This window comes from Antedon mediterranea, chromosome 10 (assembly GCF_964355755.1).
Source record: "Antedon mediterranea chromosome 10, ecAntMedi1.1, whole genome shotgun sequence".
NCBI lineage: Eukaryota > Metazoa > Echinodermata > Crinoidea > Comatulida > Antedonidae > Antedon > Antedon mediterranea.
In genome coordinates this window covers 13,611,290-13,626,822 of record NC_092679.1, presented here as the reverse complement: position 1 = coordinate 13,626,822, position 15,533 = coordinate 13,611,290, and the positions used below count along the sequence as shown (strand labels likewise).

Below are 15,533 nucleotides of genomic sequence, written 5' to 3'. Positions count from 1 at the left end.
ATTTTTACCCTTGACCTGAAGTTTACGTGTAGTGAATTTCATTAATATGTGATAATGAATTATGGAGATATGATTGATAATGTGATTTCACAAAATGGCGTATAAATGACGTCACAGATGAGTGATCACGCTGAAAAGCTTATTAGAACTATAGTTAAAGTATTTGAAAGACATTGTGAAATTCTTGTGATCAATACCATTCAACTTTTTGAGATAATTGTTACACAAAAAGTGTATAGAAAGAAGAATAATATTTTAATTTAATACAATAACAATAGGTGATCATTTTATTCTAAATGATCACCTAATAAAGATTTTGTACAATAACAATAGGTGATCATTTTATTCTAAATGATCACCTAAAAATCCAAAATAAAAGACTTCTCTTGAGCTACGTGTTGGACCTCATGATTTGGAATAGATGCTAAGGACATTAGAAAGAAATCCCAGCTGTTTTTCCGGGTCAATTCTAATTCTGGCCTAGGATCCTTCCGACTATCTCTGTGGTCGAGTACACAAAATGTGACATGCCCACTCTTTGACCTGCTGGAGTGAATTAAGGCCTGTCAGATTTTATTAGCAGGTAGCAATAATCTGTGTGGTATATGTGCCGACATGCCTCCTTCCTTCTGCTCTGTGTTGAAGTTTTCTGCCGCAAGTGTGAAGCCGAAATAGGTAAAGGAAAAAACACAGCCATCAGCACTATTGACGAAAATTTGTGCAGAATGATCAGGCAGTTCTGGTAGCAGATCTGCACAGCCTCTTCCCGGCTGCCCCTCAGATGCAGACAGATCGCCAGGTGGTCCTGGGTGGAAAAATCTTTCATCAGGAGACAGCATTTCCTCTTGCCTAAACCCGTCTGAAAGTGGGACTAAGCCAATCTCCCCAAGCAACCGGGTTGCGCCAGAATACAGCAAGCCCGTTGTCCTAAATGACAGGATTTTATTTTAGGTGTTATAAAACAAATAATGAATATTTATATTCAAAGAATGGTACAAATAATGTCATTTGACTACATTCAACTCATGGCATTATTTGTACCATAAATGAAAGAGCGCAGGCGTTTGATCTTTGTGGTTTTATTGCATTAACCCTCAATAACAAAAATGCCCAAGTCATTTTTTTGTAGTTTTGAGAAAAAGACAAAAAACATCACAAATTCTTTAAAAACAAATATTTTTTTCATTATGTTTCCTACAAAATATCAATGGAAGTGACCCAACATAACTATTATGCAACACTATTATTAAACTGACTTAGGCAAAAATATTGTGAATGTAGTGTGCATAATAGGTTGTTTTACATTAAACAGCATTGGTACACAATATAATCAAAAACTACAAATTATACAACACCCCTCCCCAAACCCTTCCCCCACACCCCTGCCACACCCCCAAATAATAGTGAAATATTCACACTTCCACATGGGGTAAACTATGAACATAGTTGTATGTATAGTGTGACAATACATTGATTTGGGATTTTAATTCTTTGTGGTAGGACTTCCCATTGTGTTTCGGTGTTGAAAGATAATTTGAATCTGATCTGGCCATTGGTGTTGTACTCCAGTCAGTTTTCTAAACTGTGAATGGTTTACTTGAATAACCTGTTATGGTGTTGGTCTTTTTCGAGAATTCTCCATTACAATTTAATCCTGCGGGGTAAAACTGTTTCAGTTTCAATAAACATTTATTTACAAACAATATATAACAAACAATATTTCAATAAACAATAATCAACAATTAATATAAGACCATCTTAGGGATCAAAATTAGAAGCAAAACTTGTCTTACAATTTTCCTCTCAATAGTTGCATGCATGCTGTCAACTTCCATTTGAGTATGTCCTGCAACAAGATATTTTTGTGTAATTTTTATCCTTTTTGGCATTGCCAACAGCAGATATGCATTAGCAACAGTTTTTGGTATCCACAACCGTCGCTTCAGATAATTATCTCTTTAATCAGTGGGTTTTCCCCTTGGTTACTTTGTTAAAGTGAGTATATTTCATTGATGCAAACACATCACTACTTAAATCCCCTTCATGTCTTCCCACACATAGCAATCCCTCTTTCTTGTTTAGGTCGTACATGTTTCATGGGCTGTAAGTCATTGTACTTGTGCAGAGTTATGGGTTTAGGACCACTATACAGTTGTACCCATCCATCCAAAGAGCTGATTTGGGATTTTAATTCTTTGTGGATAGGACTTCCCATTTCAGTGCTGAATGATAGTTTGTTAAAGTGAGTATATTGCATTGATACAAACACATCACTACTTAAATCCTCTTCATGTTCTTCCCACAATATCAATATCCCTCTTTCTTGTTTAGGTCGTAGAGGGTGAAATTGTAAACTTGTAATTTTGTTTTATATAGTACATGGTGATACTGGCATTTTGCCAAGGACATAACCGAAGATCCATTGTCCACACAGACTCCTCATCATTTGCACTATCTTTATCATCAGACTTTTCTTTTCAGTCTTGAATATAATTACTGCCCTCTATCTGATGTTATGCCTATGCAATATCATCATCATTGACAAAAGGTGATAAGATTTAGTTAAAAGAAACTAATCAAAGCTTAACACCAGCTTGCGTAAGCAATAGTATAATTATGAGATATGCCGCAACTTATTTGTTTACCTGTTGATGTTTGTGACGAATTAGTTATAGATTTTAATCATTTTATCAGGAGTCTTAAAATATAAATTTGCCTTTTTATTCCTAGATTTTTAATTTATAGCTTAAGACATATTTCATTGATTTAAAATTTGTATTTATTTAGGGTTTTTTTTTAAATTATAATTGCATAACTGTATATATTTGACCTAATGTAAATATTCAGAATATTATGTATAGAGGATGAATTAAAATATATTTTTCAAAAATAAAAATGCTTCCAATCCTTTTGTTTTATTTCAATTTTTATTTATAGTATATACAATAGTCTCTTATGATGTTCTTTATATTGTAATAAACAAATAAATAATAAAAATGGAATTTAGAATACATTCATTTCACATGTGCTATCCAAGCTGTTGATCGATACTCGTCCACAGGTACCGTATATGAACTTTTCGATTGAAGTGGACATCATGTTGACATGCCAGGAATGCATGACCAGTAGGATAAACTAAATTGTTTTTACAGATACTGTTGTACAAAATAACGAAAGATATATATAGCATAAGATATATACAACTAGAATATTTAATTAATTTGATGAACGGTAGATTGATCGTTTGTTTCACCCTAGTGGGTCAATATTCCTTTTACCATTTCGTACTGATGCTGTTTTAAACTCTTGTATGTGACCCGTCAGAAACATCCTGAAAATATAAATACATGTAAAAACGCTTGTACCTTATCAGAAATGAAATAAACAGTTTGAAGAATCCATTGCTTTGTCAATTCGCATGAGTTGCAGCTTGGCATTGCGTCATAGTGGGAACCAAGCTTTAACGTGCATATAAGGTGGTCACTTGTATAAGCTCCCAGGAGATCAGGTACAAATACAAATCCCATATATAAATAATAAATTAGCACGATAAACATAGTATAACTTACTCGGCTCTTTGCGCCATTTCGTTGCCAGTCCATCGAGGGCTGTATGGATAATTGTTGACTATGGATGTGTATGGCTTGTTGTATGCATCAAAATGATAGATTGATTGAAAGTTAAATATTGGCTGATCCTTGGGAAAATATGTCGGCAAATGAACTAATGAAAACGAATATATACAAAAAATTATTTTCAGACCTGCTAGTGTTAAAAGATAGGACAGAATTTTCATGTGAGAGAATTTTACAGTAGGCAAAGGTATGCACTCTCGAAGTGGCTTTCTAGTTTAAATAGCAATAATCTCGTGTTTTATTTGAAGTACGATCATTTAAAATAGCTTTTCTACATGGCGCATTTATTATATACAAACTTTCACCGGTATTCAGATACAGTCATGCATCTATATATAAATTTACCTAAGGGCAAAATTCGGTAAATCGCGCCTTACTTCTAGAATTTTTACTCGATGGTATATAAAGTTGGTTCGTACTTTCGGTACTGATTTTAACCACCTGATGTAACCCTGTTTACTAATTAAATTAAGTTAGATAATTAGTTATTGACGATTAAAACGAATTTAGGTTCAACGATTTGCCCCAAATAGGGGTGTTTTCCGATCGTGGTATACACTGTCTAATGGATGTCCATCTTGAAAAATACCCGCCACAAAAATGCGAGGAGGCTTCGCATTTTCCTATCTCCTCCTACGATAATTGTTTTTAATAGCTGAAAACCGGTTGAACAGTTCGAGTACAGCATCATAATGTTGAAGACAGGCCGATTTTCTTTAAAAAATACTATTTTGATACATTTAATATACGTTTTTACAAATGTATTGATTTGTGATGAATGGAACATTCCAAATTATTTGGTTTAACCATACAGGTATAGATTTAGATTTATGGGCCCCCTTGGAGAATAAACATAAATAGTATTGCAATGCTGTACCAGGGAGTTCCCTGGCTGTACAATACTGTTAAGGTATTTTAATGGTTAAAACCACTTTTGATCGCAATTTGAATCGCAAATTTCTTACTGTGAGTGTTGGTACTGTTAGATGTAATATAAAAATATATACAAATAAACTTTATTACTGTGAGTGTGGGTAGGCCCTACTGTTAGATTATAAACATATAATATACAAATAAACATTCCAAATTATTTGGTTTAACCATAGAGGTATAGATTTAGATTTATGGGCCCCCTTGGAGAATAAACATAAATAGTATTGCAATGCTGTACAATACTGTTAAGGTATTAACCACTTTTGATCGCAATTTGAATCGCAAATTTCTTACTGTGAGTGTTGGTACTGTTAGATGTAATATAAAAATATATACAAATAAACTTTATTACTGTGAGTGTGGGTAGGCCCTACTGTTAGATTATAAACATATAATATACAAATAAATAAACGTTATTACTGACAGTTGCTTCTCAACGTTTGTATTAATTAACAATTTAAAAATATATAAACGTCGTAGTGGTGTATCGTTACATGTACTTTACTATTTCAATCGACTATGACAGTGAGAGTTTTAACAAAGTACCGTATTAAATCGTAAATGTTTTACTGTATTTAGTGGTATATTATTTATAGGCCTATAAAACATTAAAAACAATATTTTGTTACTGAGTGGATAAGAATATATTTTAAAATGTTTCCTCTTTGTACCTATCTTCTTCCCCCATCCCTCAACCCTTAATGTTACATACAAAACACAAATTGGGTTTGTTTAAATGAGTCCAAATAAAAAAATTTGACTCATTTTGTTTCTCTCTCGGAAGTAATTCCCAGGGTGCTAATTTTGGTTGACTACATAAATCATTGTGTATATTTATTCGTTTCTGTAAACGACAATGTATTATAGTCCTGCGGTACGTACATTTGAAATCTCCATTTTTTTCTCGCTGGAAATACTGTGTATTCGAGAACCATCTGTGGGCACGACCTAGATGGTACGCGAGCGAAGCGAGCGTGCCATCTAGTTGTTTTAAAATTATCCTAACAGCTATATAGGTTATTACTATTGAAACAAGTAGTGTTATTTATTTAATATTTAAATGTTAATTTGGAAGTGACTACAAAGTGAATTCGTATTGAAAGATTGTCTTTATTTTGTTGTGCTAAGAGACAAACATGGAACCAGTGTTCTGCTGTAATGTTATCAAATCTTGGTATTGTGAAAGATCCGCAGTTTTTGCATTGGGTCCGCCTATCTCAGTATTAAGCATAATTTATATAGAGATTATATAGAAATATGTGGTGTTTTTCTAATTTTCATTCCTGAAATACACCTTATATTGCTAATTAATTACTGATTTTTTAACTGCAAACATTTTATTTACATACATATTTAACATGCAAACCATCATTTTATAACTTACTGTGTACTGTACAGAAGAAGTCAAAATGTTCAAATAAAAATGATATTCTGTGGAATGTGATCATGTCATATTCAAGAACAGCTCTGAAAAATAAAATTAGAAATTAAAACCGTTTTAAGTTCTTGCCATCGATTTGGGTTTTTGAAACCGTAATGAGGTTCTGCTGGCAAAAAAACAAATTCTTTAAGACAATACTCGATAGAAACAGACCATGTGCATGTGGTTAAATATTGATTGATTGTTGTCTTGTTGAAATATATTCTTTATTAGATGGCAAAACTTACTTTCCAAAATGACTTAAGAAGGCCGCAATATATTCTTTTCGTCGTTGATATCCTTTACTTATTTGATCCACCTATGAAGAACAAACAAAAATAAATTGTTTAAAATACTTTTTATACAAACATTATTAACAAAAACTGGCTAAGACTAATAGTTATTTGTATGATGTGGAAAATTATGTACAGTATGAACTTTTCGCAACACATTAAACAAATTTGATAGGAGTGTTTTATATACCAAACCAGACAAACTGTAATACTAAATTTTGGATGCGGAGTAGGATAATTATAGATGGCGGACACTACTAATGGTTGATTTTCGAATGTGATCAGTCGATAGCCTATATAGTCTTATGCGCATATACCAATGGAGTAGTTATTGAATATCATGTGACCCACAATCCTCCAATGAAATGACACAAATCTTTTTATATATATAATAAGATTATAAAGTTAATATCACAACCGAACAATGTATTTATCCTGAACAATACTCAACACACAAATACAAAGATATGGCATAGCATATTGAGAAAAAAATTACCATATTCTGTAGTAATTCACAAACATGTGGGATGTAGTCTAGCAAACAGGAACCTGCTGGGAATGAAGGAATCCGTAGTGAGGATGATCCACCGAGAGCACTATAAAAGAATTCAAAGTTGAATGTTTAACAATAATTATTTTAAGAAGTCATTCCATCATTAATAATAAAAAATGGCCCTTTGATTGATGAGCTATGACCTCATAAATGATAATATGGCATCATAAGTGATATTAAGACATCATAAATGATATTATGACATCATAAATGATATTATGGCATCATGTTCCAACTAGAACAGTTTATATCATTGTCACATATTTTTTTTTATTGGAGGAGTACTCACTCTTCAATTCTTGGTGATAGGTAAAGTTGTGGAAATATCTTGGTTGCTTCTTTGTTTTGGTAACTGACTAGCAGTATAGCAGTATCCTCACCAGGATTTTCCTGTAAAAAAAGAATAAACACATTCAACATGTTGTTCCTTTTGTACATTTTTGATTTAATTAAGTTTAACCGTGACCAGCTTACATTTAATTACAGGTGCCGACTTCGATCCTCTAAAGATCCCCCACCCGACTTTTCGTTCCACGATCTAATCGGAAAGCTGGTGACAATGCTTTTTTTATTACCGCTCCGCGGATCTGGAACACGCTACCTGTCGATTTGAGAGGAGCGAATTCGGCACCTCTATTTAAACATCAACCTAAAACTTTCTTTTTAATTATTTACTAAGTATTGTTAGTTAGTTCTTTGTAGGGCGCCATATAAAAAGTGTTAATCCTTTTAAGAAACAAGTGATCGAAGCTTACGAATTTGATTGCCTTATTCGGTGGGCCTAACTGTCTGTGATCCAATCGTCTGATAATACTTACCTTGATAATAAACTCGGGTAAATCTTGAAAATTTATTGGTAGTCGTATCAAAAAATTTACAGGTACATCTCTAGCCTAAAATGGAAAGAAGGCATTACAAATTTTGGCTTAAACCAAAAGTGGACTCACACATGAATATTGGCCATTTAATTTGTATTATTATCAATGTTGTTCCAAGCTAAAGCTACATTTTAATTGCAGTCTAAAGGCCCATTTACACTAGAACGATAACAATCGACGATAAACAGATAAACATACATTTCTCTTGCATAAAACCAAGAAATTAGAAAAGTTTTTGTATAACCATTTATGCTGTCTTTGATAAAAATGATGTTTTTTTAAATTCAACCAAATGACGTCATGATCAATAAAAACAATAAATCGTATTGTCACGATATTATTACTCTTACTAATCATGACATCATTTGATTGGACGTGTGAAAATATCATTTTTATCAAAGACAGCATAGATAGTTATCCTATAGTTCTAGGATGAAAACTTTTAAAATTTCCTTTGTTTCAGGTATGAAAAATGCATATTTATCTATTTATTGTCGATCGTTATCGCCTTAGTGAAAATTGGCCTTTAAGGCCAATTTACACAGACCGCATAGCTTGTCCCACTTAGAATCGGTATCTATCCTGCGACGTACGTATTTGTAAAGAAAAACGTATTTATAAACGAATTATATACAGATAGCATTACTCACCCCTGGTAATTTCCTACCACGATGTACCTCAAAGTCAGCGTATATTTTGGTATCCACTAATGAGGTGTATTCAAACATAAATCTCTCATTCACTTCCACTATTAATGTTTCTTGATGCTCTCGATACAAACATATCATTTCTCGCAGAACATACAACAGAGAATTTTCATCGGCTGCATTCCAGTTCACAAGACTCTGGGGAGAACAATTTTAAAATTGCAATGTTGCAACAAAATATTAATAAACACCTTCGAAATAGAAGTTTAGGTGGGTAACCTGTTCAGAAAAATGTAACTAGTATTAGCATGTTTAACCGTGACAACTTTTTTTCTATGCTAAAAAGCTAGATAGACCCGACATGAACACATTCCTATAAGAATAATAACATATATGCCAACACTCCCGTTTTGGCTGGGAGATTTCTGTATGATAGACTCGTCTTCTGGCCTAAAATCATGATCCCGTTTTTCCACATTTGGAAAACTGACATTTGATGTATATGTGTTGTTTTTTTCTGTATTAAAATTTAACAAAAAAGCTCACACAAAAATGAATTTATAATATTATATCAATTATACAACCATCTTTGAAACGGAAAGAGGATTACATAACCACCACACAATACTGCTCATCTCATCACACCCTGCATTTATTTACCTCACCTGGTATAATTAATAATAATAATAATAATAGTTCATTCTTATATAGCGCAAAGCAAGCTCTCAATGTGCTGAACATTATTACCCCAGTCATTTTTTTGGATCAAACACACTAGGAAACATACTACCAGAATGCAGCTAGTAATCAGCGCAAAGTTGTGTCTTGATCTAACCGGGTACCCATTTTATACACCTGGGTGGAGAGAGGCAAACGTAGGTAAAGTATCTTGCCTAATGATACAAGCAATGCGGCGAGAGTTGGATTCGAACCTCGATCTCACGATCAGTAGTTGAATGTCCAACACGCTGCGCCACACACCCTCACGTACATAATTACTGTAAAACCACCACCACCACCTTCCATTTTTTTTAACTTCAGATACTGAATTTCACATTTCCGAACATACAAATGAACATGAAAAAATCAATCAAGGAACTTGCATCCGACAGAACTGTACGGTACCTTAATATCTTCTAGCTCTGGTTCAAATCCCTCATCCTCTTGTCCAAAAATAAAATCGGGTGGTTCACAAACATCTTGACTATTGAAGATAATTTGCCCTGTAAAAAATGGAGTTTTTAGAATAAAATTACAAAGACTTGGACGGACATTTTGAATAGCAATAATTAGATAGTTTACAGCTTTTGAAAAATGTTCTTGGTAAATGAGCATTGTTTTTAACCCAGAACTTTTTAATTCCCTAGATAAACATTAATATTAAACGATTAATTTGCCTTACATGAAATATTTGTTCCAGCATATGGAATGTAAATTTTGAATCGATCACAATTATTTTTTCTCTGACTGCTCGATATACACCTAAAAAAAGATATATTTATTTTAATATTAATTAAAAAAGTTTGTAAATATTATTAACAATAACTAGGCCTAGCCTCCTAGTTAAGTAGGAGAGTCTGCATAAATAAATATAAACATTTATAATTATATAACATTCAGGTCATGCTAATCTTCACCCAGCTGGGCCCGGTGTCACCCGGTGTGTTTTTATGATACAAAATGTTGTCAAGTACATGCTACTGTAACATAATATTTAATGTTATTGTGATACTGAATTAATAACATTTTAACTGATTTTAACTTTTTGTCTGTAGAAAACAATTGATATGTTAAATTTACGACTAAAGCATCTAATAACGTACAGTAATGTACTTGACATAATTTTATATCATAATCAAAATCCTACCAGGCGATACCGGGACCCTACATAGCGATACCGGCCCCTACCTAGAGATACAGGGCCCTACCTGGCAAAGATTAGCATGACCGTTAATAACATATACTTATTATAGTTCTAGCCTTGTCTTACTGTACCTCTATCTAAGCAACCTGCTTGATAGGCTGGCTAGGCCTAGAGACCTCAACTACTGCAGTTTCGTATCTAAATTAAAACTGGGCATAATAAGTTTAAGAAGACTAGACCAGATCCGGGCCCACTTCAAAACGATCAGGCCCAAATCGTGAGACGATTGGGCTCATCAATGGTGAAAGACGATCGGGACAAGAGACGATCGGGCCCAATGAATAAGACGATCAGGCCCAAAACATTCTCGGAAAATTTTTAAAAATAATTATTCGATTTAAAGTCAGAAAAATATGAAAATATTACCGAATCAGGTTTCACGCATGTGCTATTAATTTTGTTGCGAGAGAGAAGTCAAGTTATATCACACTGTATAGAGTAATACATTAAATACGGGAATACATACAACACAATAATAACCCTGATAATAACAATCCCTCCCTGATAATAAAAATTAAAATCAATCACATTTATTCATAAATCGAGAGTATTTGGTAAGAAATTCTTAAAACCAGTAGTGTTAATTAGGGGAAAATTATGATAAAATCAGAAAAATCTAACTAACCTTTTTAATTAAAATCACTAAAGCAATAGGAATGAAATGTGGCACATTATTTTATATAACACAAAAGACTATCGGGCCCAACGCTATTAAGACGATCGGGACACCCGGACCAACTGGTGAGACGATCGGGCCCAACGTGGTTCTGAAAATACTGGACGATCAGGACCAACTGGTAAGACGATCGGGCACAACACATAAGACAGACGATCGGGACAGCAAATCGTCTTGGGCCCGATCATCCGTGGTCCCGATCGTCTGTTCCCCTCTACTACTAGGCCTACCTAGCTCTCTGAACAACAACAACTAGCTAGCCTCAGGTAAATTGATATATTGGTTGTTACAAAAGCTATCTTCCGTACGATATATCAAATAGCACGCATTCTGTCTTCTTTCAACATGGACATATTCTTTGATATGGACCAAAACATTAGTCGACTGGTCAAGCGGTTAAGCTTACTACATGGGTTAAGGCGCCGCAAATCGGCATAGCTTCAAGACACTTCTCCATCATTATTCTGGTCAATCTTGATTTTAGAAAGGATATTACAAGTAAAGATCAACTACCGTCCTATTGCGCTTGCATGCGTGATGTCTAAAGTGTTTGAGTCTATTTTGATTTATGTGTGGTGATACACTCGAATCAAATGACCGACAGTATGCGTTTAAAAATGGTCATTCAACTGAAACATGTATTTTTATTCTCAAACAGACAATCGAATTTTATAATGGAAATGGTAGCCCGATTTATGCCTGTATTTTAGATGCCTCCAAAGCATTTGATCGTATTAATCATTGGACACCGTACAAGAAACTGATTAATAGGGGAACCCCTTATGTGTAGTTAGAGTTCTTGTGTCTTGGTATACCAATCACAGGTTTCATGTTCGGTGGGGAAAGTCATTGTCTAGAGACTTCCCAGTTACCAATGGTGTTAGACAAGGTGGAGTTATGTCTCCTTTACTTTTTAATATTTATATGGATGATTTAATTGTCAATCTCAGTATGTCTCGCAATGGATGCGAATTACACGGTATAAAACTAAACAACCTTAGTTACGCGGATGATATGGTACTTATTGCACCATCTGCCTCCGCCTTACAACATCTAATTCATAGTGTGAAAAATACTCATTAACGCATGATATATTGTATAACAAGAAAAAATCTGTATGTATGTTATTCTGTCCTACAGTCAGGAAATTGTCAAAGCTTAGCTGCATTAGAGCTAATACACTATGTAGAACTTTCTCAAAATGCTCTAAAAACATAAAGTGTTTTTGTTTAAAACATATTGTAGTAACTTATTTATACTGTGCTTCTTTGTGGGCAAATTTTAATGTAAAATCAATGGAAGCACTAAAGGTGTGCTTAAACAATGCCTTACGCCTGCTCCTTAATAAACCTAGGTCATGCAGTGCCAGCACCATGTTTGTAGAAAACCACATCTGCTCGTTCTACGAACTACAACGTAAGGTAGTGTTTGGCATGTTGTGCAGGTTAGGGAGGTCAGACAATATTGTCATAAAATGTATTCATGAATTTGCTTTTCCTTCATCCAATCTACATAGTAGATGGATGAAGCTATTGTTCTAACCACGTGACTATGTAGCGTAGGTTTGTTTTTTTTTAATATATCTACATATATATAGGTATTACACTAATTGCTTGCACTGATGAAGGGCTAGTGTTGCCCGAAAGCTCTGCTAACTTTTCTGGCTGTTTACTTTATCGTTTTGATTTAGCTTTTCGCTTTTTATTTTTGTATCTCCATTGAGATCCAGCCACTGTTACCCACAGCATTGTCATTTTTTTCAGTAATTTGCCTTTGGAGTTATATATATATATATACATATATATATATATGTATTTGTTACCGTATATTTGCAATAATGTACACTCATTTGTTACTGAACTATGGAGAATTTTTTTTTTCCGAAATAAAAGATGAATGAATGAATGAAAGGTCATTGTTGCAATGCCGGAATTGTTTGTAACAAAAAATGACATGCTCCGAGTCAGTGGATATATTTTGCCAAGTACTTCACTCAGTTTCTGAGTGCTTTCATTTGTATGTTTGTATGTTTGTTTGTTTGTTAGCACGATAGCGCCTACAGTTTTCAAGTTATCGTTCTGAATTTTTGGGTGTAGATAGGTATATACCTTCAGACCATGCCTATTGAAAATCAACTAAATTGGTTTATTAATAACTTTACAAATAACAAAAATGATATTATTTTCAGACCGGCTAGTGTTAAAAGATAGGACAGAATTTTTCAAAAGCCGGCGAGCAGTCTTAAAGTAACAAGTATACTGAAATTGCATTTTCTCGAGAACTACTTGTCCAAAAAACTTCATTTTTGTACAAGAGGCAAGAGTTATAATTTGTGATTTGTAATTTTAAAACATAATTTGATTTAATGTGCACGTATTTTGATGCCAGTAGTTTAAAAAACCTATTTTCTTTTCAAATTCACTCGCGTTGCTGTTCTATTGTTAGTCAACTGAAGCTATTGTTAATTGAAAGGCTTGTTACATAACCATTACACCAAACTTGCATACACATGCTTGTAGTGAAATTAGCCTAAATCACAAACAGCATTAAGACACACACAAATATATATATATTTTTTTTTTCACCGGAGAAATAGAATTTTACAGTAGGCGGAGGTATGCACTCTCGGAGTGGCTTTCTAGTTATGTTTGTTTTATTTATAACATAATTATGTTTGTTTTATTTTCGACGTTTTGATATGCACTAAATGAAATCCTAGCTAACTTGTCTTTTTTCAGGGGTTGTTTTCTTATTTGGTTAATTAATTAATAGCTGTATATTATTCAACAGGTCTATATTATTCTGGTCATTAAATGTATTTAGACTTTTTACAAGTGTTTGACAATAAAAAGATATGTATATTTGAAATAAAAATGTATAACGGATTGATCGTATTTGCCTCATGCGTTAAGATGTTTCTGCTTTCCATACATACATAGGGTTATCATTCAAATTTTATTGAGACCATACCAAGGTATTTTAAGAGTTTATAGGCTATTTATAAACAGAAAACAAGAACAGATAATACATTATTATTTGCTAATATTTATGCAATATAAATAAGATTACGATTCATTCTTCATGAGAAAATGGGGGTATTTTAATTACTTCAAGAATATAAAAATGAAAAAATAAACTTTTCTCCCGTTCTAACCAACATACTGCATGTCATGCTTTCTTGTTTGGTTTGTTCGTCTTTTTGTTTTCATTTTCAACACCCCACCCCGTATTGTTCTATTGACCAACTTTTAAGACTTAAAAGTCTTTATTGGGAATACAATAGCCAAATTACTATTATATACAGACGTCAATCATCGAATGATGGCTTTGTTCTAAAGAATAATATCTAAAAATAACCGTTTATTCTGTTTTCGTCAGTCTAAAAAATTCGAATTTACATTTATTTAATGTAGTCTCATACACTGAAAATCAAAAGGTTAACGATTGTAAAATGATCAAATAACAACAATGTATCAATTATTTATAATCTGAAAGAACCCAATAATATTTCACATTATAAAAGGACCCTTTAAATCATGTCTGCACCATCTACATGCAACATTTTGTTTGCCCAATGCATTAACCAAAAGTAGAGCGGCCACATGTGGAAGGGTTTTTAGAAACAGTGAAAATCTCAGCGAGTTTTTCTGCAGAACGAAAAGATACAGAAATTCTTGTTTCCCTGCACTTTGCCGCCTAATTAATAAAAATGAGTGAATAAAGAATATCAGTAGTTTGGATTCAGTAGCAGACTTGGTTTGTAAAATAAAACAATTCAATTTATTTTATGTTTTACTTTTTTTGCTGTTAATTCGATCCCCCAATCAGTAAAATTATATCAGAATGATGCTATTAGAATGGAAAAACAACAATATTTTTTCTTCAATGCATTTTTATGTTCGTAAATGACATAAACGGTAATTATATTGAGTAAGCACATGGTCTGGATGACCGTCTTTTTATACTTCTTATCATTAGGCCTAGAGCTAGGCAGTACTAGGCCTAGAGGAGGCCCTAAAAAATAGGCCTATAGGCCTAGCCTACTATAGGCATAGGTAGGGCCTAGCCTACTATAGGCCTACTAGAGGCTATGCCTGGTAGGCTGCCTAGCCTCCTACTAGCTAGGCCTAGGCCTAGGCTAGGCCTAATCTTATCTTACAAGTTACCCAGATGAAGGTTCTCCAAATCGGACGGGACCTCCTATCACACCAAGGTGGTGTCCATTTGTTAAAATAGCCTCTATGTATCGGAGAAAATTGGGATGTAGTCGTGCTGAGACATCTGTCGACATCTTAATTTATGCTAGGCCTACAGACATGTAGCTAGTAGGTTCGGCGGACTGTTACAAGTGGTTGAGTACTCTAATAACCGCGGCAGAAGGGCAAAACACCTTCTTCCTACTCTCCCTCGATCCTCCCGTCATACTAGTACAAATAGTAGACTATGGATGAAGGACGTTTTTGGTACCGTGATCAGAGTTTAGTTACAAAATAACCGATTTACAGTAACCACGCGAAAGAATAAGTCGAATTCGATAAACAAAAGAAAGATAATATGACTAATGTGTGTATTTA

General features: G+C 33.7%; 1 protein-coding gene across 1 annotated transcript; it reads right to left on the bottom strand.

Moving 5' to 3' along the window:
• Positions 1 to 2,923: 2,923 nt before the first annotated feature.
• Positions 2,924 to 15,372, bottom strand: LOC140060808 (BRISC and BRCA1-A complex member 2-like). The gene is made up of 11 exons (XM_072107157.1): positions 15,126 to 15,372; positions 9,762 to 9,841; positions 9,485 to 9,582; positions 8,363 to 8,557; positions 7,653 to 7,727; positions 7,124 to 7,224; positions 6,778 to 6,877; positions 6,237 to 6,307; positions 5,953 to 6,035; positions 3,570 to 3,723; positions 2,924 to 3,331 (listed from the first exon to the last, which is right to left on the bottom strand). The coding sequence occupies exons 1-11, from the start codon at positions 15,248 to 15,250 to the stop codon at positions 3,250 to 3,252; spliced, it is 1,164 nt and encodes a 387-aa protein (XP_071963258.1). The 5' UTR covers positions 15,251 to 15,372; the 3' UTR covers positions 2,924 to 3,249.
• Between the last annotated feature and the right edge of the window lie 161 nt (positions 15,373 to 15,533).

Bases quoted from the DNA above. Each gene is read 5' to 3' on its own strand.
- LOC140060808 (XM_072107157.1), bottom strand. From the start codon at position 15,250: ATGTCGACAGATGTCTCAGCACGACTACATCCCAATTTTCTCCGATAC. The intron at 7,728-8,362 runs GTGAGTAATGCT...TTTCCATTTTAG, and splicing joins GTGGTAGGAAATTACCAGGG to GCTAGAGATGTACCTGTAAA. The intron at 7,225-7,652 runs GTAAGTATTATC...CTTTTTTTACAG, and splicing joins TACCCGAGTTTATTATCAAG to GAAAATCCTGGTGAGGATAC.